The sequence below is a fragment of the Harpia harpyja genome, chromosome 8 (assembly GCF_026419915.1).
Source record: "Harpia harpyja isolate bHarHar1 chromosome 8, bHarHar1 primary haplotype, whole genome shotgun sequence".
Classification (NCBI taxonomy): Eukaryota; Metazoa; Chordata; class Aves; order Accipitriformes; family Accipitridae; genus Harpia; species Harpia harpyja.
Window position 1 is genome coordinate 757,756 of NC_068947.1, and position 27,965 is coordinate 785,720.

The 27,965-nt window shown below is 37.6% G+C and overlaps 1 protein-coding gene across 2 annotated transcripts in view; it reads right to left on the bottom strand.

Moving 5' to 3' along the window:
• Nucleotides 1-27,965, bottom strand: part of MAP3K15 (mitogen-activated protein kinase kinase kinase 15) — a 92,118-nt gene that overhangs the window by 34,197 nt on the left and 29,956 nt on the right. The window contains exons 4-12 of one of the 2 annotated variants that reach the window (XM_052794235.1): nucleotides 25,975-26,046; nucleotides 22,393-22,586; nucleotides 19,724-19,892; nucleotides 18,293-18,399; nucleotides 5,015-5,185; nucleotides 3,813-3,925; nucleotides 2,617-2,776; nucleotides 1,842-1,992; nucleotides 1,326-1,433 (exon numbers count right to left, since the gene is read on the bottom strand). In XM_052794235.1, the coding sequence (XP_052650195.1) occupies nucleotides 1,326-1,433; nucleotides 1,842-1,992; nucleotides 2,617-2,776; nucleotides 3,813-3,925; nucleotides 5,015-5,185; nucleotides 18,293-18,399; nucleotides 19,724-19,892; nucleotides 22,393-22,586; nucleotides 25,975-26,046 (1,245 nt within the window). The remainder of the gene's footprint in view (nucleotides 1-1,325; nucleotides 1,434-1,841; nucleotides 1,993-2,616; nucleotides 2,777-3,812; nucleotides 3,926-5,014; nucleotides 5,186-18,292; nucleotides 18,400-19,723; nucleotides 19,893-22,392; nucleotides 22,587-25,974; nucleotides 26,047-27,965) is intronic. The other variant, XM_052794236.1, reaches the window with a different exon arrangement.

Here is a 27,965-nt window from a genome sequence, read left to right on the forward strand (position 1 = left end):
GAACAAAGAGCTATAATCAACCACAGTTTAACCTTGACTTACTATTGAAAACAAAGTCACAGCATGGTAAACAAAATAAAGTTTTTCCAACATGTCTCCCTTCCTTTCTTTCTTTCTTGCCCCCCAAATTTCAAATAAGATTGATGTATAGGTAAAGAAAGGTCATACATTGCTGTTTTACTCACTTCAGGAAAAATGAATATAAATGGCACAGGGTGGAAGTAAAGGCTGCATTTCCTCACGTAAAATTAAATTTGAAGAATAAATCTTGAAATATAATTTACCAAACATTATGTTTTGACTCAATACATCAACATTTCATATTAAACATGGAGCACACTATGCCCTACTCTTACCTAGGCTTGAAGGAAAAGGAAACTTCATACATCTCCCTAAGAGGTATTGAGCCAACAGCTTTGGCCCAGGGAGAAAGAACACGGGAGGCAAAACAGAGGAAGGACAGCCTGTGCCTAGGACTGTAGCCCTCCATAGATCTCTAGCTAGTAGCTGGATCTTATTTAGCACTGCCAGATATGCACCAAGAACTTGTTCCATGAAGCAAAGTTGTGTCAGACACATTCACTTGAAGTAGTGAAGTAGAACAGTGTACTGGAAAAGAAGTTCACAGATCCAGGTAATTCTCTTCTCTTGCTCTAACATACTTCTTTTCTACACTTTGCCTCTCTACATTTTTAGTCTATTCTCCACCTACATTGTTCTGATATTAAAAAGGGGTGGTGAAATATGTTCCAGATTTCAAGTCTTTCAATGCGAAACTGAAATTATTTCTCATTTATAAGAGATTACACTATCCATAACTGTGCCTACTCCCTTCCTAATCTCCTGTGCCTTATCCAATAATCCAAGACGCCTTTTGACACTTATTTGTCACAGGCTGCCATTTTTTCTACTTTCTAATCTTATAACTGTAAAACTTTAAAATTTCTAAAACATTAAACACAATACTGGGCTCTATCATTACTTTTTATCTAGCTTTGAGCTGCATCTTAATAAAAATCATGCAATTCTAATGAGAAATATTATTAAGAGAGCAAAGAACCCAAGCGCTTCTAAGAAACTTGGTCAAGATAAGAGAAATCTTAACTAGAGGTCAAAACCACTTGAGTTCTAATCATAGTCCCTCCTTTTATTTCTCTGTAAAAAGTCAACTGTCATATCTGCACAAAAGAGATATTGAGGCTTGTGCTTCACAGAAGTGTAGCAAACCTTAAATAATTGTAAAGCGTTCCAAAATCTACATGTAAAAAAGTGACTTTAAGCACAATGAATCAGAATACTTGAAACACATCTGCTGGTAGTTTTACCATTTCAGTGGGAGAGACATGCCACAAAGAGAGAGATCTTTCATCTGCTTCATTGTTGATTGAAACATACGCAGGCTGGTAGACTTTAGTTGGTTCTATCACCAAAACCTGAAGAGAGAGAACATTTTTCCTTAATGAACCAGCAGCTAATACACAACAGTATCTTCAGATGCTCTGATATAGACAATGGGTAATCTCAAAGTAGGGCCTAAAAAATTTCCAGGGGGAGAGAGAAGGGCAAGACAAGGCAGGAAGGGGCTGTGTTCCTATGCACAACAAAACAGTATCACCACAATTTGTTGTAGGAGACTTAAAAGTATTTCTTAGAATGCTTTTAGGGTGGTGGGTTAAATGTTTTTAGTAGAGTAAGGATTAGCAGAATACAGGGGTTTGGCTCATGCAATGAAATAACATGCAGTTAAGTATGTAAGTATTGCATTTGGAGTCTTCCAATTCTTGTTATATCCTATCCAGAAACATAAGACATACAAAACTTGTTTGGACATAACGTCTTACTGGAAATCTCAGTCCATTAGTTGTTTCTTTCGTTGCCTCAAAAATTATATCTAGCCAGAAAGTCAATTTTTCTTGTCTAGGAGAATGTTCTATGGTGAGTTTCTTGAAACGCTGAATTAACATCAGATTCTGAACTAGTGATTTCAAGTACCTAGAATGTATTGAATTAGTGAGTTAACAGAGAGAAAACAAAATTTGACCAGATTCTAAACCCACTTAACTAACTTATACATCCAAAAAATTAACTGCAAAATGAAATGTACTTTAAAAGCTACCATAATGGAAATTATTGTGTTGATTTTTACAGATTTCTGGAAAGAATAGCAAGTTTAGTCAAAACCTTAAGTCATAAGCTCACATGGATGTTTATGAACAATATCTTTTTGCAAAAGGCTATAGTTACATGAGTAGTTACATGGTGATTAGACAGGATATTATGAGCTAGAAGATGGTGGGGGAGGGAAGCAGCAGCTAGCTAAACTCTGAAAAGAATGGTTTCCCAATCTTTTCATGATTGTTTCACAAGGAATCATCACTAATTTCCAAATGATTTGTTATAAAAGATGTACTTCAATGAGATATAAACCCAACAATGATGGGTAACTTAATTTCTTACCTTCCCCCTTCCTTCCCAAAATAAAAGAGTATAAAGTCAGAGTTACAAACAATCTGAGATGGAAAAATCCAGCTAAGTTATCCAAGCGACTACAAGACGTTTTTGATTTGTGTCTCTCCCCATAGTTGGGTACTTGAGCTACAGCCTTCTACCACATACCACACTGGAGGTTTCAGCTTAAAAAGTTTCTCTGCTGCTTGTACTGCTTTACCAACATCATTAGCCAGCATGCTCACGCTGAAGAACTGTCCCACATCCCAGTAATTGTTCATTTTTTCTAGGCTTCCTTTTCTTCCCAATAAACTGTTTAACCGTACACCTGTAAAATTTCAATTAAAAACCATATTTTTCTATCAGTAAAACACTAATAAGTGGGGTTTTTTACTGATGGTCTATCAGTAAAAGACTAATAAGACTTGACTAAGCATTAGTGATAAAGTGGAGCAAGTTTTCCTCAGAAATAAAACATTGCCCAACACAGAGGCTAGGCCTGCAAATAACATCCCCGATACAGTTCAGACAATCAGAACTCCTACCACACAGGGTGATGAAAAACCTCTTGTGCTACCTGTCTGGGCTATCTGCCTCCTGATTCTCAGTGTAAGCTGTGCATCTCTGTGTCCTCGAGATCTGCATCTACTGCAAGAGATCCATGGCTAGAGGCTTACACAAGTCCACCCCAGAGCAAGATCAGGGGAATGATTTAAAGCCACCTTTGCTTTCTTCCCCTTTAAGGTTCAAGTATGCGTTTCAGACAGGATCTGATTCCAAATACAATTTGCAACTCTTGCCTTTCTAGGAAGAACTGTGTACCTGTTTCTATCGTATGATTTTTTTATAGACATGTAGTGGTGCATTTTAGTTAGCACCTACATGGAAGATGTGAATCTAGGTAGGCAACAAGTTACTGTGCTGGTAGATCCTTCCAGGTGATACTTCCTGTGGATCTCTCAGTTCAGGGACAACAGAAACCCCGTGGATCCTTCCCTGGCATCCCTGAGGGGAGCTGGGCCACACAATGTCACACCCTGTCTTTGTCACCTCTTGGCTATGCAATGGGATAATCTCCGTAATGAAGTAAAGGCAGTTTATGGATGGTGCTGAAGTTGGTCCTTCCTCGTTCCTCTCCCATCTCTGGGACCCTTTAGATGGGCCAAGTTACTAGAAAGCTGCTCCAAGGCAAAAAGGAGAAAAATGGTCCTTCAAGATCCCTGTGGTTTAGACTGCCCTCCAGGACCCGCTACTAAAAAGCCTGAACCACTTTTCTGTCTATGCAACTCATCACTAAGCATTTTCTTTTCTTCACAGGAGGAGAGGCAAAAAACTTGTCTGTGGCACTGTGTGTGGATATTTACCTATTTTTCTCAGTTCCATTGAGCTTTCAAACTGCTGTCCTGCAACAAGTAGCAAAACTGCAAGGTTAATTCCAGAATACAGAGTTGACTGGAGTTCAAATCCTTTGCGATACCTGCAGAGAAAAGAGCTCACATCTCACTGTATAGGCAAACTGAAATACTGCAAAGTTTTGCTAAGTATTTTAAGCTATTAATTTACTGTAAGGACTATATGGCTAGTTGGGACCAATGGCACCCCTTGCAAAGAGCACTTAAAAAAAGTAGCTTTTTGTCTTATGGTGAGAAAGAAAAACTGCTTAGTTTTATGTCCTGCCACCTTGTGTAGTTTTGGTTACGGGTTACTGCACACTGGTTACTGCAAAACTCTGAAATCCAACAGAACCTAATTTTATTATATTATTCATACGGGAAAAGCAACGAAAATACTAGTCTTCAGTGCAAGTTTTAAAAAAAGGCTCCAAGACCCTTCTTTTAGAGCTTCACATTCATTAAGGTAACTGAGACACAGCTGATAAAGGCTGAATGCACACCACTAGCTGGTGCAGGATGAAGAGATCCATCTGAAGCTTGTAAGTTCACTACTACCCATCAGTGTTGCACTAACCATGTTGAGGTGATTTGGGGGGAAAAGAGAGAGAGGAGTATTTCACAGGTACAGTACAAACCCACATCGCTAACATTATTGTACTCAGCAGTATTTATATGATTATACAAACGTACCTATGTGAACAGTATGTCAGTGACAGCCTGTGTGCACATTCATGCCTTACTGTCTTAAGAATATTCATAATGCAGTTTATCAATATTTTTCCATATATAGAGTAGATCATTGCATTTCCTGGGGATCCAGTGTGGAAACCATCCTTGCACAGAGGACCAACATAAGTCCCATGATCTCACTTGCACATCATTTTGGCCTTGAAGCAGATTAATTGTGTATTTTCTCTACAAACACATGGGTCAATCATTGTCCCCTCCCCAACAAACTAAGTGTATCATTATATATTCATGATAGCCTATAAAGAGAAGCAAGGAAACACATATCCAAAGATCTGGTGCTCAGTAAACCAATTACTCAAACAGGACCCTGAAAAAGAGGTAAGTAGAACAATTGATTTAATTCTTACAGCCCTGCTTTTCATAACCAGAAGTAAAAGTCTGAAAACATTTTTAAATAGGTATTTTTGGTTTTCTTCTGTTACCATTCAATGGCATGATCTCGACTATTGGTATCTTTACAGTCAGAATCAAGAAACATATCCTTGTAGATCCTCCCACATAAGCAAAACATATCTGGAGCAGGGTGATCACACGTCTGCAGGACTTGAAGCATAACTTGTAGTGCCTTCTCTCTGTCACCTGCATTATTTCTTCTGAAATCACATACAGAGAATAAAATAAATGAGTTCAGATCTGAAACAGTAACTGCAAGGTAGTGGAATAACATTATCCCCCATCTATCCCACAACCCATCCATCATTACTACATACAGACTTGACTTCATTTAGATTGATGTATGATTGTTGGTTGATTGATAAAAAACAAATGTATTCTCCTATCATGGGACTCTACTTCTAGCTCACAGAAGAACTGATTTAAGCCCAGAACTCCTCTATGAAAAAATCTGCCATCTGACTTGATTCCTCCCTGTGTAAGCAGACAGACTCTGCACATCCTGCAATGAGAAACAAGTGCTTGTTTAGTGTTCATTCCCAACAATACTTAACAAAACTGGCTATTTTCAGCATTCGAGCTGACAGCTCATTCAGCTATGCCCAAGATTTGTAATCTTGAATCCAGAGGATCCAGAGCCAATACCAAGCAACGCTGACTAAGTACAGGAGAAGCCAGGTCAATCCTATTTAGGCAAAAGAATGATGGAGCTCAATATGGGGCCTCTGAACTACAACAAGAATAAAAGGGCAAAACTGAACTGTATTTCTTTCTTAATTAAAATTCTTCAGATTAGAGAAAAATTTGGAGAACAAACAGCTGTCATACAGCTTCTTTTCACAAATATTTAACAATCTTATTGGTAAGAAATCAGTGATTACATAACATTTCCACTCCTTATTATTATTAAACACATCAGAATTTTTGCCTCCCTTTACCTTGCTGGTTTTGTAAGTTTAGAATTCACTATTTACTGCAAAAAGTCGCTTAGAAAAAAAAAATTCTATTTGCAAGAGTAATGCAAACACAGCTTAAAAGTTTAATAGCCTCTTCAAGTCATTTTTTAATCACCAGAGAGATTTAAAATATTTACCCACCCCTTTTCAGAACTGTTTACAATTTTCTGATCCCCACCTAGGTATGCAGGAACAGGCTTACAAGTCCTACAATTACTTTGTCAGCAATACCAGTAGCAGATGACGGTTTCTGGTAAATTTATTATTTGCATGCTCTGAAAGGATTAATATTTATTGTAAAGCAGCTCAGTTCCTTAGGTAACCAGCTGATGCAAGAAGACCAATAACAAGACATCTGTAGCAAAATTCAGGCTTCTGTGCATGTTAGATGATGGAGAACATCTAATAAGATTAAACAGATTTGTAGCTAGTTGTGCAGGCTGTATCCTGCCTTTGATGTCACTGGCAGAATAGAAACTTTCACAGCAAGTACTTGAATATTTTTTAAAGCATTTTTTCTTCAGATTGACTGTTGTTCTGGTATTAATACTGGTCTTCTCTAATGAGCATACAAGGAGAAAGTTAGTACCTTCTTTCAGTTTTACAAGAAATAAATAGAAGTTAAAAAGTGTGGGGGTAAATCCGTTGCACAGGTCAGCATGCTCTAACCAAACCTGTCCTGAACTAACCAGATTCTCTCAGGAATAGCACCCAAGTTTCACTGCTGTTAATAGGAACACAGACAAAGTTGAGTAAACAGAGCTTAGAACAAAATTAGGCCCTAAAATGCTAAGTCCAGCAGGTCCCCGATCGCGTGTAACTTGGTCACAGAAGTTGGCCCGTGTTCAAGCTCTTGCTGAAAACACAAGAAATACACAACTAGTACCTAACTTACAGCACTTTTGCATGGAAGATGAAAATTAAAACATCACTGCTTCCCAGACAAGACAAACTTTGACTCAACTCTGCTTTGTATGAAAACAGGGTAAATATTAATGATCATACAAAGAGTTGTTATGTACTGATTGATTAACTTTAAAGAAAAAATACAATGCATAAAGCAAGACCCTGCTTAAAATAAGACACTGTGCAGATTAGTACTTCTGGACATCAAAGGATGAACCAAATACAATACCAGGAGCATTTCAAAGGACCAAGCCCTAAATAAACAGTGTACTACTACAGGACTCAAAATAAAATTAAAGGCTTCTATCTGTCATAAGGAAAAAATCATCAGTAAAAATGTATTAAAATAAACAAAATTTAGCACATGACAAGTATACACTAATCTAACAGGATATTATTAAACAAAAATCAGTTTAGATACCTTTATATTAAACTCTGTTTTTCACAGCAGGAGAATTTGATGCCCATTGGGCAATACAAACCCAACTTATCAATTACAATAATCTACAAATCTGGGAACAGTTATCGCCTTCTAAAGCAATCCCAAAAACTGAGGGCTAACCAAGAAAAAAACAACAGAACAATCACATAACTTGGGCTACAAGCAACTTCTCTAAGTCAAGATGAAAATATACTGTTGGAAAATGTGCAGAACCTGTTACGCTGGACCAAGACAGGTTTTCATCTCTTACTTCATACTCCACACTTTGTCAGATCTGCATGTCTGACAGCTTATAATTTGTTTCAAGGTGTCTTGAAACAGGTCTGTGGTGTTATCAATAGAGTAAAAGAGATTACCTTAAACTGTCAAGACTGTAGCCCTGACTTCTATTTTTCTTACCCAAAATCAAATATATTGGCTTCCACAGCTTCCCAGGCCCCATTTAAAGACATAGCAGAGCAAATCACGAAAATGTGGGTTGGAAGGGACTTCTGGAGGTCACCTAACAGAATGTCCTTCTCAGAGCAGGACTATCTCCCAACACTAGACCATGGCAGCCTTAGCTTTGCCTGAAAAGCTGAATCTATTAAACCTCCAAGGATGGAGATGCCACAGCCTCTGAGGAGGGAAAGCTAAAGCCCTGTATGTTATGATGTACAGTCATGAGAAGGAAGGCAGAAAATGTTCTCTTTATGGAGAAAATTAGTGCTCCAGGTGAGACTGATTTGGCAAAGCAAATCCCCTGAACATGAAGTTTTACAAGCCAGAGCAGAATCACAACAGGCTACCACAGAAAGGACCCTACTAGTTTATTTTACTGCTCCTTGGTTACAGGCCAGCTTGCACTGAAGTATGTATGTTCCTCATGGTATCACACAAACTAGTCACTTTGGGAACAAAATACAATTTTGAAACAGGCATTTTTTCATTGGCGCTCTTCAACATACAATCCATTAGCCTCTCCATGTCTGGGATACGATGCATCCTGCCTTAAACAAGTCTGCATACACGTGCAGTGAAAATATGAGTTATTCTTCATGGTTTGTCTGGGTTTGGGGGGAGCAGTTTTTAAAATCACTAGTCACAACCTGAAAATTCTTTCAAAATACAGTTTTATAAAACATATTTTAAACGGTAAATGAGCTAGAAAAAAGAATACTACAATTTATTTAGAAACTATATTAAAACAAAGCACATGCCCTGGGAGAGTTGATAATACTATTTTTTTCCCCACTAGTTTCTTTGTTAGCACATTTCAGTTCTCTCCCTACAAACCTTGCCTTGCAAAATCTTGCATTGAAACCAGAGAAAATCAGTCTAAATTACGTGAACACAATAACTGCAAAAGCTACTGCTAGTGAGGAAAGAGATCTTCAAGTTACTTCTAAATACTAGGGCAATTATGAAAATACCCTAGAGCTCAATAAAACACTGCCAAATCCACCCCCCACCCCCCGCCAAGCAAAATGCTAGGAATGAAAAGGAAATGGACAGAGAGTAAAAATTAAAAACATGATGCCTTTTTACAAATAGCCAGCACACCAATCTTCAGTACTGTGTACAGTTCTAGGTTGTATTTGAAAAAGAAACTAAACTAGTAGGGTTAGAGGGGGGTGGGGGGGAAATCAAATAGAGAGGAGAACAATCAATGGTATGGAATGGTTTCTCTATGAAGAAAACTTCAATAAACTAAGGCTTTTCAGACAGAAATGACTACATAGAGGTTTTTTTTCCTAAAAAATAATGTTGTCCTGCAGGACACCTTTATAGCCTCTAATCACTTCCTCTGAATTAGTCTCAATGTTCTGTTCCCAGTTTAGTTTTGCCTGACAGTTTGCCTCCTCCAGAAACTGTTCACTGATTCACTTGCCAATTTGCTGATTTGCTCATTGCAGCGTTGCCACATGATTTCTCTACCATGTTTCTTTAATCACAGAAGCAGTCTTCTCGCTTCCCTGCCTACACAAACCTCTTTCATATGTCTCCCCATCCTGCCCAACTATCCACTCCTCCTTTACCTGTCTGAATCACTCTGTAAGGCTACAAACCTGATGAAAACAGCTTAGCACATAATAAAAATAAATTTTTAAGCATGTGCATATAAATGCATATAGTGAACAGAGCAGAATTGAGGCATGATTAAGTTACGGTGCAACTTCAGTTTTGTATCACATGTTCTAATTTGTTGCTCCCCAACCCATCCTGCTGTCATATTTTGTCTTAACCTAGGGTTGGAGTCAGACATCGTCATTCATAACGAGAGGTATTCAACTCAAACACTGTCCTCTGAAGCCAAGGCATAAGCTGCAAAATGAAGCAATGCTGCTTCTTCCAAAAAGCACGATACAGTTAAAAACTTCCTACTACTAAGCTATGACAGGATTTTTTTCTGTCTCTCCCTGCTCCATCCCCCCTTCTCCACACTTTCCTCTCCCTCTCAGAAAGAAGCTGCTGTTCTGTAACTTGGCAACTTCAGTCACCGGAATCGTGGCTTGGAGTGGGAAGCCCAGAGGTACTCCATGAGCTGCTGAGACACGTTTGCTTGTTTCCACGGGGGAACAACTACCCCACAAGCAGTAAGTCCTAACGGATGCGCTCGTGCTCTTTCCTTGTGTTGTACTCACAGCATCCTCCATGGCTATTGATATTTAAGGGATCTGGGACGTTCTCAGATTAAAAATTCGTAAACTGCTAACGGCACCAGAAACACTCTCTCCACAGATCAGTCCTGTCCCATCCACCACCCCCACAGTTCTCTGGGCCTCTCCCCCTCTGAAGCGCAAGAATAATATGTTGAGGTTTGCTTCAGTTTGTTCAAGTTCTCTCTGAGTTTGTACTAATGGAGAGAGGTCACTAAAACAGAAATCAATCATCATTTGCAGAAAGCAGAATCTCTTTACAAATCTATCCTTCTTTTCCCTTCCCAAATTTACTTGACAAACACACAAATTACCACCACTGTCTCGGGAAGTCCCTGAGCCACAAATTGGTGGAAGCAGTGGGGTTACTTAGGGAGACTTATTGCTATGCATTTTCCTATCTTCAGACTGTTCCCTGGGTATATGCTATTGACCACCGTCAGAGATGGGAATCTAGGCTAGAAGGAACTATGCCCTGAGCCAGTATGGCCATCCTTATGCTGTTTCTCTTCCCTAGCTCTCAAACATCATCCAGAAATCATATCCATATCACAGCCTCTCACCTGGAAAAACACTGCCTTACAGCAAAAACCAAATTCTCTTTTTTTTTTTTCCTCTCTTTTTGATTTCATGGCTTCTTTCTTCCCCCTCAAATCCATTCTCTTCTCTGAATCTTTCTCTCCACTGCAGTCATTATAAGAAGTCCTAGTTTTAAATACCCCTAAACCAAAAATTCTTCCTGCTTCGCAGGCTGGTTTTACCAGCTTTAAAGCATCGGCATGGTTAAGGAGCCAGAACAACACTCAGTGAACCAAGCCTTTGTCCAACAATGTTAACAGGAACAGCATGGATTTCACTGGGACAAGAATTAGCTTGCTCCGTAAGTAACAGCTGATACAATTTTTTTTTTTCCACTTTTTTTTGTTCACATCTTCCCCCGTATGGCTTGTTTCCATCTGCCTAGCTAGAGAAGACTATATACTATAGAAAACCATATGTCTGTGAAAAGTAATTCACTCAAGGGAATCCACCTTTGGCTTCCTTTATATTTCATGTGGACTCATTGATTTGATCCTCTCTTATTATTTTAAGGTCTCTATAAGCAAACAGATTTCTTGAAGAGCAATGCTCAGGGAACAAATCAAACCATAACAAACAATTCTGAAAACGTTTCCCATAGAATAGTCCATTCAAAAAGAGTAACCTGTTTTTTCCACTCTGTTCCTATATGAATATTGTTTTTCTTCCAGTTCCAGCCTTGAAGCAGCTATCAATAGTTTACTGCACATATCATGATTAAAAAAAAACCCTGATCTCACTGTCACATTGCAGAGGAAATGTCAGTGAGACAACTTAATCGGTTAGTGTAAATACTACCTTTCATAAAATAACTGGTCTTCATATACAATACTTTGTTCATTTATTATCACATACAATACCTTTGCTTCCAGTGATTATATGTAATTAATAATAAAATATATATTTTGAATTTTCTTGCATAAAAATAGGACACTGTTAGTTAAGTATGCCTTAAAGACTCCATAGCAGGTGATCTGAATTGCTACTAACTGTACAGAAATCTACAGCAAAAAAGATTTTTAAAAAATTCTTAATTATTAAGGAATACAACAGCTAATTTGAATTAGTTGTTACACTTGCACTCTCACTTAAAAAAAAAAGAAACTAATTTGTGAGTTAAGACACATTTCACTAAGGATGCAATCTGATTGTAGTACCTTCGATACTTGAAAGAGTGAATGAGGAAAACAAGACCCTAAATTGGGCCTTGAGACGAACTAAATTTGCAAGTCTCCAGTTAGATATGACAATGAAAAACAACAGATTTTTTTTTTCCCCTCATATACGCTTCAGGTGCTTCATGCAAGCCACTCATATAAAATGAGGAACCCCATGATGTGTTTTTTACTAAATCTGAGTAATCACAGAACAGAACATTTTAAATAACCCAGTGTTTTTCAATGAGAATAATTTCCTATGGCTACTATTATTCACAATTACTAGTGATTTTCTACTTGCACCCTGTTACGCCCTTCACTTGCTAATTGCCTTTTTTTATTATTGTATTGGAATATGTTGCTTGTTAAAACACAGCATGCTGAGTTAAATAATAGTGACTGCATCTGCCCTCATCTTTAATATAAATGAAGATAGAACTGCCTTAGAAAAAGACTGAAGTCTTCACAGCTCTGGCCTCATGCCAGGGCTGAGTTTGGTTTTAAAGTCTACTCTGTTTTGAACAGAATTTGGCATACACTCTGGCATCTGCAAGCTTCCAGAACTTCGTATCTCCAGTCCTGGTAAATAAGGCCAATTGGAAAATACTCAAACATAAGCGTACTGCGCATCATCAAAAACTTTGCTATGCAGCCCCAAATTAGTGAAGTAGATCCTAAGCAAACAGCCAGCTGACAAGCACACTTAGCAATTGAATTAACTATAAATACCTGTACTTTATCTATCTACTATATATATACTACAGCAACAGGAAACAAAGCAATAAAGAACAAACCAACATCCTTTTTTATTACTCACTTAACCTGATTACAAGCAAGTAAAATTCAAAGAAATGGATTGCAAAACTTTCCTGTTCCATTGGCTTTGATCATGATTTATACTGCTCACGTGACTTGCTCAATTCTTTTAGATAATTTGAGGCAATACAAAACACAGAATAGGAAACAGTTCATTCTATTCTAAAATTATTAAATAAGAGAAGACATTCTAGAAACCTTTTTTAAAAATGCAATATCACAGTTATTGTTTTCTGCAAAAGACTTGGTGGCAAACAATAGTAGGTTTTTTAAAAAAAAACCTTTAGGATCTTCTTTTACTGTTTGTTTGGTTTGGCTTTTTTTCCAGATGGATCAAAAATTTAACTGTTGCTTATAATTAATCTACGTGTACTTTAAAACATTGAAATATTGTGATTCCAAACACAAAAGGCATGAATATATGCATATGTAATACATTAATAAAGCATATTAAATCACTTTATACATCCATCTCCCTTAAGAAGAATCTTGGGGTTTTTAAATTTAAAAAAAAAAAAAGGGAAGAAAAAAGCTGTAATACTAGAGAACCAGTTTTAACACCATGCCATATATGCAGGTAGTATTTCTACCTTCTTTTCATTAATACAGACAGCCATTGCACTAGATATTCAGGAAAATTACTTGTTGGAGGGGTAGCTGGATGTGTTCATACATTCAGATTCTGTAAAACATCAAATCCCAGGGTGAAAGCTTCCACAAAAAAAGGATCATTGACCAGCTCCTCTGTGTGTGAATCTAGAAATTCATCAATAAAAGCACTTGGCAGACCTCAGCTATAAGAGCATCACATGAAAGAGCTCACCTGGCAAGATCCAGGCCCTAAGGCCAGCAGCATTAACCTAAGTCAGTCCCATGAACTATAGCCGTAACTCACACAGGAAAGCAGAGTGGGCAAAAGTAACAAACATAGTGACATGCAGAACATGGCACAACACACAGGAACACTCTTTAAAACTGCAAAACCCTCAAAATTTAACAGAAATTCAGGTCATCATTACAACATAAATTCAGGCCCCATATGTGTACTTGCCAATGTAAAATTAAACTGTGTGATCAAGGGTGGGGGGAGGGTGTTATGTGTTTTTTGTTTTGCTTGGTTGTTTTTTTGTTTAAAGGAAACACAGCTACTGGTCATCTCATACAAGAGCTGGGTTTAGTGTGAGGTTCTGCCACAGACTTGCGTTCGCTGTTGGTGTTGAGGCCCCTGCCTGGGGAGCTGGGATGCAGGTAGAGTCAAGGCTGGGAGCTGCAGGAGAAAGGACAACCATACACCTGAGACAGCTGGAGGCCATCCTGCATGACTGTCTTCTAGCTTTACGCAGGTCCCTTCAACCCAAAGACTTGCCACAGAAACATGCAGTCCTCATTATATAGGAGCGCTAGCTTGAGAGCCCGAAGGCTAATTAATAAAGGTGCATTTCCATTTATTGCTGAAGACAATGGGATTTTTAAATACATTTCATCATGCCTTACACTTCAAAAGAAAAAAACCACACTGTAGACACCTCAAGCTAAGAACTTTTAATTAGTGGACTTCATGTATCTGTGTGTTAGTTCCACAGCTGTAAATGTAAGTAAGCACCATTGTTCTATTTCTCCATGATATGGTGATATATTACTCGGGTATTGCAACAATAAACATGAAAGAACCCATAAGGAACTAATGATACTTCACATGTGGGGTGGAGGGCTGTGCCATATAATAAATGTGTATTTATTTATCAGATGGAACTGTTACATCTTTAACAAGCAGATCGACACAAAATATTAAGACCTCCAGCTATACCAGTGCACCACACCAGGCAAAGCTCTCAAGGAAAAAAATCAGACAGCCTTCAATTAGACACGCATTTAAAACAGAGGAAATAAAATGGCAATCTTAATTGAGAAATTTCTTAGCTTTCAAGAATCTGGAACTTTAAGAACATCCTTTCATGGCAGCTCCCATACCTCATCTTCTCCTTAGACAGTGCTTGCCTCCCGGGCTAGGTATACCCATGAACTGAAGCAAACAGCCATCCACATCTGAAACACCCAGCCCTCAATTACACAGCATCTTACTTCATACCAAAGCCGTGAATACAAATATTGAAAACATTCATGTTGCACATTCGGGCTGAACTTATTCCTAAAGATGTGGTCCATTCTATGCCTAAATTAAGATACAATCAGACCTAAATCTCAGCTGGGAGGCAACAAGGAACAACTTCTTACCACCCACATCTGCATAGAAGAGAGCACTCTCTGCTCTGCTTCTGTGTGGAGTCAAAATTATTAGTTATTAGACGTAAGACATGACAGATCTAAGATGCTCTCAATGGTCTGCTCTGAAATGGAAACCAGGGAGGAAGATAGTGATCTCGGAGAGGGGCTGTGCTTAAAAACCTGCTATGTGAATCAGGGTACCAGAAATCAGCATGAAAATGCCTGCCTCCCCTGTGTATGACAATAGGAATTGCTTTAGCACACTTCTGCACGGTACTCTGCAGGCAGGCCCGGGCTTGCTTTGCTCATGATCCAAGCGAGGTCAGACCCCGGCTGGCTCTGACCCAGAAGACATGCAGCTAGGCTGGAACGCTGCCGAGTCCAAAGTAAAACATCGCCGTCCCTTCCCTTAGCACAGCTGGTTAACTTGGACCCAGAACTGCACACAACTGCGGTTCAGACTGGGTTTGTGTCCACCTGACGCACCAGCAAAGCTCCCAGAAGCCATCCTCTGCCGCTTGCCTGCCACGTCGCTAGCTCTGTGCAGCACTCCAATAACACCGACTTGAAAGTGCTACGGGAAATTAATTGACAGCAGAACTCAGTTACAGAGTCCAAGAGGAAATAAGTGAAAGACTTTTTCTGTTGATTACGATCACAGTTCTGGTACACCTTCGTAATGTGATTAAGCAAACATTAACTTCTGCAGGGTCAGATATTCTTACAGCTGCTAATTCTGTTTTGCTTATGATGTATTTTCTTCCTGGTAGGCTCAATCAGTTGTACTGAGCAATGTTAATACTGTTCGGTATGCTGAAATTAATAGCATATTAAGTGAAAACACTGTTTTATAAACAGATTCTGATAGAACTTGCTAAAAAGAATTTGTTTTTAAAATACAAAAAATAAGTGATTCAAAAATCCCATGGAAGTAAGATGCTAACAGCAACACTTTAGGGGTCATTTTAAACTAAGTGGACTTGTTCTGAAAATGTTCAAGTCTTAACTTTTGACTTTTTTTCATCATTTTGTTTCAAGAAGGCAAAAACACCTGTAGAAGCTAAATTCTGCATTCTTACTGATAGAAAAGTGGTCATTTATTTCTGAAAAAAACTTTCCATAAGAATGTTTAAATTGTTCCCAGAAGAACACAAGGATAGTCATGCTGGTTCAGGCTAGTGATCAATTTAATGAAGCCTGTTAATGGGAAAAGAAAGTTCATGAGCCATTCATTTTGTCTTGTCTTACCAGGGCGCTATTGGCATTGCCAAAACAGAAGATTTAACGGCATGAGGTTCACATGCTACTCAACATACAAAGAATTTGAAGACAGAAAGAGTAAAGGAGCTTACCAATTTTATTATGCACATCTAAATGAAAAAGTTTTAAAAACTGATTGTATGAGGGTATTTTCCTAAGTACAAGGCATGACCCTAGCATTATTCTTACTGGCAAATCTAAACATCTTGAGTTAAATTCCTGAAATAATAAAAAGTTGGACAAAATTCTGAAAAATAGGGCCGAATCCTTTTTGTTGAAACCACTTCTCAGTATGATATCTTAAGGAGACTTGAATTTCAGAAGCTTTATAAGATCAAGCCTGCAATTTTTAGGGGTTTGGGGAAAAAAGGTGGAAAAAATGTACCATTTAATAGTAACAATAATATTCAATAATAACAATAATAATTATGCAGCCAAGAACATGGTTTAGAATTTACATAATTTAATTAAAGAAATGTCAAAACACTGGCTTCTACTTTAAAATATTGCTTTGTGTGGTACATTAAAAATTTTATACCAAAAGTGCATTTTTTCCTTTTATTTTTAAGCAGCCTAATGAGAAAATTATCTTTCACTGGGTGTGATAAATACCAGAGCAAACTGCAAATTATGTAAATGGATTCTCTCTGTCTTCATATATTCAGATCAAAATTTTGGTCTTTTGAAAGATACACTTCAGCGAAACAAGTTAACAGACTCAGTAGATGGTTAATCAGCTAAGATTTAATGGTCTGTGATATCAGGAGTGGAGAATCAAGATACCCACTCTTCACTTCCAGTCTTAAAAACAAAAACCCTACATAAGCTGAATTATATGTAGGAACCATATTCATATATTTGGTATCAAGATCTAAATATTAATAATTTATCCTTATTATTAAAAAGGCTTTGTCATGATCTAAATTTGGGTTAAGGTTCCAAATATGGCTCTAGTTATCTTTTTCTGTGAGAGATTTGGGCATTGTCTGGCACCTGGTACATTTCTTCCCACAGAAGTAATTCTCATTGTAATCAATTCACTTCTCAGAACTCTGAGGCATTTTAAATAGGTTTAATTCCAGCCTTCAAAAAACATCACTATAGCTAGCTGTTCATAAAAGCATGGACATTAGAATTATGCATGGTATCAGTCACACCTATGCTGTATACTCTATATACTCTGTATTACTCACTACTACATTCTTTCAAAGATCAATTCACGCTACTTGCCACTGCATTACTCAGATGATCACTCAGCCTATTAACAAAACACCAGATCCTTTTCAAAAATCACTGTTTTCTAAGAACTTTCCTGTTAGTGTGTACTGCGTTCTTTGTTCCTATATTTATGAACTTGCACATGGTTGCATGAGAATTTTTTTTTTTCTGTATTGATCACAGTCTATAAAATGCTGTGAGAAGACTGTTCTTTGACACAGAACTGACACGGTGATATCCAACACTTTTCTGAGCAATGATTTTGCATTTACTCCTAAGTCTGATGAAATTGTCAAATGGCACCAGACTTATTACCGCTTTCCATAAAATGCCAAAGGAACTGACTTTCTAGATCTATTATTAAGTTCTTAATCCCTTTGATGTATGCCATCCTGACGCTGCCCTGTGCTAGTTTTTAGTTAGATTGCAGGTAGCAATTTTTAATAGCATGTGGATTGCATCTAACCAGCTACATTTATTATTACATGTGATTTCATTTGCGTAAGATATATTTTCTACAATACAATCTTAATATAAATTCTTTAGAAATGAAGTTACTATTATACATAGGCACTACAGAAATCTGTAGCTAACCAGAAGAGTTCAATAATATTTCTGTGCTTACTAATCTAGTAATGTGCCTGTAGGTCCGGATCACCTTTTAGCCTTTCAAAGAAGCTGTATCACGAATGTGTATTCATGGATCAAGCAGTGCTTGTTACCTATTACTTTAATAACTCACCCATAACTCTATTATGCTAAACTTTTCAAGACATTCAGAATAATCAGTGACTCAGAATAAACAATCTCAGCCGGACCAAGAACCCATTGGTATCATTAGAGTCTTTTGCAATTACTCGGGTGGCCTTTGGAACAGGTCCACCCTCATCAGGTTGTTGACAAAATGATGGTTGTTGGAAAACAACCATTTCAAAAGTTACAAGCTGCCCCGGTGCACAGGAAGCATGGGATTAAGGAAAGATGACTGTGGTGAATATCGGTGCGTGCAGAAAGGGAAAAGAATCTGACTTTATCTGCACCATAAATTCATATATAGGCCCGTATGGAACAGCAATAAAATGAGACGACCTCAATCAATCATCCTTACCGATTCAATGCAAAAGCATAATGAAATTTAATGTTGTGTTGATCAGCCAGATCACAGGTAGGAAGCATTTCTAGTGTTTCTACCAGCTTCACCATAGCATCATAGTCCTAGTATGATTAAAAAAAAAAAAAAAAAAAAAGAAAAAAGAAAGAAAATAAAGAAACTGAAAGCAGAGGAAAGCATCACTAAACTAAAATGTATCATGACTGCTAGAGAGTATCTCAGGTGACTGTTCCTAGAAGAGTCGGTGAAAAAGCCACAAACTCCGCATAAGGAATTAAACAGGTATTTTGTCTATCCATGTCAGTACTTGCCTCTTCCTCACCTCAGTGCCACCGCCCAAATTACTGAACCCCTCTGGCCAGTTTGATCGATCACACTCCCAGCACCAGGAAGAAGAGGTGATGAGTCTGGCTCTTTCAGGCCTCATTAAGTACCTCTGATGAATGACACTTCATCAGGTCATTGCAGACTTGAGCACAGTTCATTCTGCAGTATATCAGCTGGTTGTGCATTCATTTTGGTTTCTCAGGGGTAACCCACATATACATTGCTGAAGAGGTCAGTTTACTGACATCACAAATGGCCTCACATTACTTAATTGGTTTGTTCAAAACATGTTTTGAGATGATTACATTTCTCAAGGGAGAAGACCTTTCAAAAGAATGCACATGATCACCAGAGCCAATCAAAATCAAGTTGGATAAAGTGGTGCAGGAAAATATGCATCTCGGAATAGAAAGCTGGGTACTACAGGATGATGTGGTCACCCACTGCCCTCACAACGCATTTATACTTATGAAATAACCAACTTAGCTCGTGATGAAAAAAAAATTTCCATCGAATTGTTGGAAATATATTTTAAAAGGGATGTCAAGCACAGACTGTCAGGTTGGAAATACAGTAAGCAGGCTGTGTTTTAGCAAAAGCAGAACTCATTTAAAAAATAAAATCAAAAGAAAAAGGTGCAGTTAGATTTTAAAAACAAATTAATGTTTTTTTGAATGATAGTTCTCAACTTGGGCACCTCTGGCCAATACAATGGTCACAACAATTGCATTTTCTTAATTTCTAAATATATCTGGCTTTGGGGGTGAGGAAGGAAAGGGAGAGAAGGAAGGGAAAAGCAAACATCTTGCTTCAGTAGGAAATTTTTTCCTTTAATTTTTTTTTTTTTAAGGAGGTTAAATATGACTAAAAACAAAGGAGGAGACCTCAGGTAGTCACCTAATCTGTGTCTCTTGTTCAGAGGCAAAATAAATAAGAGTCTAAAGCCCCTTACGTGACCCAACAGACAAGTCAAACTGTTAACCAATGTAACAACTTGGTGTCAGCTTTGAATCACTGTTTAACGAACAATGAAGTATAGAAGAACAAACAAGAGCCAAAATACCATGGTAAAATAATCTTCCTTAGTCTTTAGGAACATACCTGAATATCTCTGTAAGAAAGAAGCAGGTTTATGACAATGTCAGAAGTCAGCACTTCAGTATTATCCATACGAAGCTTAATCCTGGCCAGCTCCTTAGCCAGTTCATCTCCTTGATACTTCTCTCTAGCTTTTCTAATATCATTTAGCAGTGTTTCTTTGTAATAGGCACTAAAGAAATAGAAGATAGACATATGGGAAGAAGACTGTTAGATATTTCTTATGAAACATGGTTATATTTCTAATAAAGAGCTTAATTTCTAATAAAAAGTACCATTTCCTCAGAGTGAGGTGCACATCAAATGGTTCCACATTTTTCATTAACTCATTATAAATATTCCACCTTGCCCCACCTCAGACTGTGGGGCTATGTATCGATATGTTTATAACCAGGATTGTGAGATAACTTTATCAACGCAGTAAAACTGGGGCATTTCTTTGCCGCATTACTGACCGTGACAGATGTGGTAATTTGTATCCTAAAGAAGGCAGCAACCGGGATAACAGCGACACAGAGAGGAAAGACCAGTGTGATGTAAAAAGGAGGTACATGATTTTATCACAAAAGGAGGAAAGAGGCTTTCAAAAAAAGAAACTAAACCAAACACAAGCCACCAAAAGCTGTTGCTTTCTGTTTGGTAAACATAATACATAATGTGGGCAGGATCTATGTAAAAGCCCCCAGTAAGTGCATCTTATTTACACTGAAATCAGTGCACAACACAACACCAGAGCTTTTGTACAATACAAAATCACATATACATTATCAGTACGACAGTTATAAATGACCTGGACAGGCTACTTAGAGATAACTTTATGCGGAGCAGCTTATGCAGTCTATAGTTTGGAAGTTAGCAGATGTCACCTGACAGATACTCAAGTGCATACAATGCTTTTTTTGTTTACAAATGAGTATTGCAAAGTATTCAACTTTGCTTAGCATAAGCCCTACACATAGCAAAAACCCCTAAGTTCTCTGTCTAATACATGTTATATCTTACAAATAACGTGTAAGATGTTTATAATGCAAAGCAGCAAGGTCACAGTAAGCGCTATTGGAAAGCTTATAATAGCTGTTCTGATGTCAGTGGAGGTTAGGCCTAATTCACCATGGATTTCCAATCTCAGGTTTCTATCCAGCATTGCCTTCAACCAGGCTAATGATAATTAGTCCTTCCTGTGCTAACCAAACCACAGGGGGATACTGGGTAATGTATTTCAAAAGTATCCAAATGATTTAGGAATGGGAGTCTCACTTTCAAGAATGACCCAGCACTTAACCTCTTCAAACTTATTCAAGCTTTTGGCAGGAATGAGGGATCATCTAGCTACATCTTCCTCTTCACAGGGATCTACCATAACAGTGTCCAATTCTGCAGCTGTACAAAAGCCTCTTTCAGGCACTTCAGCCTGAAAATGGGAGAGAGAAATGAGGCTTTACTGCAGGACTTCACAACACAATTATCAAACCAAAACCACCCACAACCCTGGTCATAAATGTCAGAGACACAGTGTACGGGTAGCTTTGGACAGCTGGTGCGCAGAGCACCTTTTCACAATGACACAAACGCTAAGCAGTACCAAAATTTACTACTACCAGGACCAACTGTGCTACCAGTTTCATGAGTCCACACCGCTGAGCACAGCTCTCCCGTATGCCGACCAACTTCACGGAGCTTCTGCTCCTCCTCTTGTCCCTTTCCTCGAAGTGTGCCTGTGTTGCCTGCACGTAGCCTCCCCTCTAGCACTGTTTTGGAGAAGCCGGAGGCAGCCTGTGCTTCTTCAGGCCAGCAATATTCCAGCTGCTGCCCAGCAAGGTGCCAAAGAACAGCAGACCTGCCATGCAGGGAGCTGTAAGAGACAAGGTCTGTGTCAGCAGGGTCATCCATGGGATCCTAAGGGTGGGACCACGTGAGAAAAGGAGTTTTTCAGGTGAGCCTTTCACTTGGGTGGGATGGCAATGGGGAAAGAGAAAGAAATCCGAGGGCCCTTGGCGCTACCTCATGCTTCGGACACCAGGAAAAAGAAAACCTAGAAGCGTATCTCTCCCAGTGTTTTCCAGAAATACAAACAAAACCAGACTAGCTGCAGAGTACAGGGTGAGCAACTGGGAAAGAGAGACTTCCACCTCCAGCCCCAGTCCTCAAAACTCCAACAGTCCCTTGTAGAAGTGGCTGAACAGTATCATGTTTATTTGGTGATATCAGAAGGCTAATATTAAACAAAACAAACAACAAAAACCAAACCACAGAAGTTATATTTGATTGTCCATTGCTGCCATATATATATACTTATTTGGTGACAGAAAAGGACAGTCTTTGGCTTTGAGCTCTACGAAGAGGCTGTGATCTCATCTCCCATTACAACCTTATGCACTGTAATTCATACTTAAGCACTTCACCTTACCCATGGACTGCCTTTGCTTACTGATATTTCAGAAAGTAACCATAAATCAATTTCTATCATAACATGGTTAGTTAACTGCAACAGCTGCAGGACATCAATACAGAAAGCAGTAAAGTTAGCAGCTTCTTTTAATGCTATATTAAGTGCAGTGAAAAATAAAAAAAAAAAAAAAAAAAAACAATGCTACTAGAGATTCTGCATCTTTTTTCATAATATTAAAAAGAGACTATCAAAGGTTCTGGAGGTGTATGTGTTGTAAAATTACCATGATGTAACATGAACATCCTTGAGAAGGCTGATAAACTTGTCCACCAGTGGGACACAAAGTGGCCCCAGGATATTGTCCCAGCTGGGTTGCATATATTCAGAAGCTCTTCGTTGGGCATCACTTTCACAGCAAAAGTAGTCAGCACAAGGTGTGATGATGTATGGAATAAAATAATAATTGCCACTGGAGGCCTAAAAGTAAAACAGGCACAGTTTAGAAAACAAAAGAAAGTGGAAATATGCTTGTGTATACACGGAATCTTTTACTGTCAGAAAAACCAGATAGATTAGGGCTGGTGCACTACGAAGCTTTAGTGCACTGTTTAACACAAGATTTGCAAGCTTTAAATTCAAGGAATTTTCTGTAGAAGAATTATAAATATTAACAAGGGTGATGAATAAGGGTCCAGATCTGTTAAGCAGCAATACAATGAAACTGTTCAATTTTTTAATGTGATGCACAAACCCTAATAGGGTCTGACAGTTACGAGCTAACCTTCTGCTCCCAGATTTTGGGGGTCAGGGACATACTTGCATTCTCTAGGATCACTCTGTGCTAGGAAGGATATGATGCAGAGCTCCCCACAAAGAGAGAGATAAATACAGAAACACAGGCATTGGAAGGTCTTTATGGAGATGTTAATCCAGAGGAGCCTACAAAACATCTGCTGCATGCAGTCATCAAACACCAACCCAGCCAACCAACCAACGAAACTTTGAAATGTTTTGTAATATATGTAAAATTTTTAACATAAAATTCTAGAATTATACACCAAAAATCCTTATTATGCCACACAGTGTGTGTTTAAACATGATCAAGGTGCTGAAAGGGGAGAGGAAACAGGACATGCCCTTCAGAGCCCAAGACCAGCAAGTTCAGAGTCTTCAACTCCTGAGCAAGACCCCAAAAACCAGACAACTGCAAAGTTTTCCACAGCTACTAGAAGCACCAGTATCCCATTTTGAGCTATGACAATTCTCTGCTGCTTAAAAGAAAAGTAAACTTTGCATTTCAGAATAACTAGGTAGAAGCACTAAAGCATGGGTCAGCATGATACATCTAACACAATCAACTACCACTAAATACCCTGCACCCACCACCTTGGGGATATCAAGGCATCAAACACGTAGAGCAAAATCATACCTTTAATTTTTTCATATCAACTAAGCCTACAGTAAAGCCATTTAAAGTCACCTGGAACAATGAGAGAGTGCTAAGATGATGGAAAGAATGGATATGAAGATGGCACATTTTTATATGCATTAATAAACTAGACAAGAGAAATAAACTGTTCACAGGAAGTAACAACATAGGGCATGCAGTTACTAAAAATACAGATGGAAAAAGAACCTGTATCAGTGACATACTGTTGCTGATCTGAGTCTGTAAGGATTTAGAATTTTAAATTATTTCTAACAGATAAAGATCAAGCCACATTCCTTCCTCATAACCCCTACAGTACAGTATCTATGTTGTAACAATATCATTATCTGTTGCAAAGTTATCTTTACTTCCTACTAAAAAAAAAACCAGAAAACTTGCAACCCAAACTACCAGTACATTAAAACAACTTAGTCTCAGGTTCATTGAAATAAACACTGAGTTCAGTGCAACGCAAAAGCTTCTCGTGTATAAACTCTATTCTTAAACCTGTAACAGTGAATTAGCTCTTCCTGCAATGGAAAAAAAAAAAAAAAAAATCCAATTTGCAAGTATGATGTATCTTGTGATGCAAAGAGAACTGCAGTTATCTACTGAAAAAGCAAAGCAATTTTCAGAAAAATATTAAATGACGTGTGAAACACTGTATTTATTCAGCTGGCTTCTCATCTATTTGACTTAGATTTCTTGCCTCTTTTTAGATAGTGAAATCCATGCAATTAAAACTACATTTTTAGCCATGACAGACACATTTTTGTGTGCAGAAGTCAGGAACCCTGCACATATTTGAGCAAATCACCTTTTCTGAAAAGCAACCAGCTCCAATTTTCTAGCTTCTTCTGTCCAATATTTACATACAATAAATTATAAAGCCCCTTCCTGCAGAGTTTGTGGCCTTTCTAAGAGAGTCTTTCATATCTTCGTTACATCAAAACCCAGTTCTGTCCATCTACTTTTCTTGCACTATCAAGGGCTAGAAATGCCTGAAAATACCATCCTTGCTTCTTCAGATTGTCTACTCGGGATGCTGGTCTCTGACACCAAAAGCTAATAATTATGAAAATTACTGTCCTGTCATACACCAACTACTGCTTTTTAAGTTCATGAATAAATGGCACAGATATGTATGAAGTAACATATATAGCAATTCTAGCTGCAAATATATATAATCTAAAAATCATGACTCAATTGTAATAGAATTATAACTTCATAGTTTATAAAGACTGTATGCTGAGTTGGTTTATTTCAGGATTAGTAGTTAAGCTATTTTTATTGTCTTATTTTGAGATATTTTTAAGTTAAAAAATACAAAAAACTGAGCAGATGGAAAAAAAAAAAGCAGCTCTCAATAGCTAATCTTCCAGCAAACAATGTATGCCCAATATGCTAGCAATGTAAATTTTGTATTCAATCACAACACTTTAAAATCTACCAAAAAAAGAGCCAAAAGTTTAGGAACATAGAAAAAAAATAGGAAATAACTGCAAGTAAGTTGAGAGAGGGACCTGATCTTCAGAGGAAAATGGTTAAAGGAATTAAGCACTGAGCCATGCCTTTGCTGAAGGCTTGAAAGAGTTAGGCCCACATAGGCCATTTTTAGGCTCTAGGCAAGACAAGCCAAATGTAGAGTGCTTTTTGGCTTAAAATACTCCTCTAAACGTTTTGCTAATGCTGTTAAGAGTAAACTCTTGACCTTAATAATGTAAACAGGCTTATTAAAAAAGCCTGTACTGCTAGTTATTCCAGTGCAACTGTCACTCTGCAACTGTGACAGAGATGTTACACTAGAATTAAAGAGCTTTTTTTTTTTCCAAATAAAAAAAGTTGAGTAAAATCTCTGCATTTTTAGAGAGGGAATTATGCCTGCACAGCTAATAGCGCAATTATTTCACTCAAGCCGTGCAGTTCATTTTGCCACTTACTCAAGCATCAAGAGTATTAGGAGTGCTTACCCTACCTTACAAAGCAGTTAGAAGGAAAACACATAGGATAACAGAAAATGAACTGCATTCACTCAAAGAAGTCACTAACTTTTCAGCGTTCAGGGAGTTTAATCCACTGTTGTCTTAAGAATTAAGGTTTTCACGGTAGTTTTCTGTGATATCACATTCCTATCCATCTTGCGATACAGGTGACTAGGACACTATGAACTTTAAAAAAATACTTCCTCTTCTAAAGTTGAATATATGCAGTATTTTTATGTACAGACTGTGAAGAGAGATTATCACAAGACAAGCATTCTAAATGCTCAGGATCTAGCTTGCAAGGAATGAGTACTCCAAGATTACAATCACTTTGAAGGGAAGACCCTGCCAAACACTATTCTTAAAGTATCCTTATACATCTTTAAATGCCTAGAAACACAGTAATAAGATGGCGTATGTATTCAATAGCAAGCAGATTTAAAGAGATACATACTTTGCCTATCAGATTACCACTGTGGTATTCAGGAGGTACTTGAACCCGAAGAAAAGCTTTGTGGTTGACAACCTACTCCAAATCGAAATAAAACAACAAAGAGGAAAACACCACCACAAAACAGCATAAGAATCAAAAAGACAGACATGACACATGAATAGAGAAATTATTAAAGAAAGAAACAACAGAAAATGAATATAGATATTTATAGCAAGTCCATATTTACAAGGCCAAGAAACCAGTGCAATACTTTGCCACCCAGAATGTACGATTTCTCTATTTACATGATTTATTTGTCTATACATCTGTCATCATTAAAATGCTTTCAAGTCTTATTTTTATGAACCTATCAAATTCATTACCTGCTTAGTTAACTCTAATTCAACCTCTACAAATACGCATCCCTTGAGATAGTAACATTTCCATAAAAACTAACTTTCATAAATAAATTTTAAAAGTCCTATTTTTCATTATATCAATAGTAACAGTGGCATATTTCATGATTGGAAACATTAAAAGTAATATTTATTGGGTTACCCATTGCCTTTGTACTATTCTTCCCTCAAAAGGAAAAATTATTGTCTGTATTTAAGATGTTCCTACTCCTCTTTCATTCTGTGCCCTTTTGCAAACTCTTTTAATACTTCTGCTGCCTCAGGCTTTTTTAGAAATATATCATTAAATGGCCGAATCATACAAACTTTTATATATTGTAAAAATAATCAGAAAATAAAAAATAGAAAGCTACACTGCAATACTACTTCTTCAGATTATTAAATTCATATAATGTAATCATACTTTAGAGTCTTGGCTCTCATTTCAATCCATTGGGGCTACTAAAATGGAGAATATGAGTCCAAGTGCCAAAGTCTTTCTATTTAGTTTTCTTAAACGTTCATTGCCCTGAAACAGTAGATACAGTCTAATTTATACAGCTACTGAAACTCTGAAGAGGCTTTCTGCCAATTACAATAAAAAGTGATTTTTCAATATAAAAATTCCTTGTGGCAAGGATAAATTGCAATCCTGCTCCCTTTAGATCGAGGAGAATTTTTGCTAATGACTCCTCCATGGCCCAGACATTATTCTCTGCTTACTATGTGCTGCTACAGGATTTAATAAAAAAAAAATTAAAAAAAAAAAAAACATTTAAATGTCTGAAAATACTTCATCAGGCCCAGAGGCCTAAGTATACTATAATAAACCTTTTGGTTTAATAGCCAGCTGACTTTCCTTTGAATACTTTCCCCAAAAGCAATTAACAGGGTTATTCAAATTTCTTCAGGCATACCATCAACTAAAGAAAAATTAACTATTAAATCTGTCTCCTTATATTCTGTACTTGCCATAATTATTCTTCCAGGGCGGGAAGTTCTAGTTTGTATTCTCAGTGCCACATTCAAACAAACTGAATGGATCAAAGCATGTATCTCAAACTATGTGCAACTAATGCTAGAACTATTGCCAGAAGGACTGTACATCCTGACTCCAGCAGTTTTTAAAAAGCCCCTTGTGCACTCTTTCCTTCACCGAATCTGGGACTTTTTTTATGCACCATTGCTTAGAATTCTGTAGAGGGAGAGGAAAGGGAGAGAAAATTTCCCCATTAAATAAAAAATAAATTAAAAAAAATCAAGGATAGCAATGAAATGTTGCATCAAAACAGAACAACTTTCCCATGGATTTTGTCTATTACATTGGTTTGGGGGAAGATTATTCTTTTTCAGCATTTTTTGCTTTCGAAAATCCTTGAAATTTCATTTCTCCAGTAAACCAATGTTTATCTGACATCGAAAGAAACTCCAAAGCACAAGCCCATTTTCCACACATAAATCTATTTTCCTCTACTCTACAGTCCAGTAGCATCCACTGTGCTCTCAAATGTTGATTTTTCCAGAATGACAGAGGAAACAAACTGTTCTGCAAGACTGCATGTTTGCAATTTATTTTATCAATGATAATTTTGACAGAAACTACGAAGCTGTGCATAT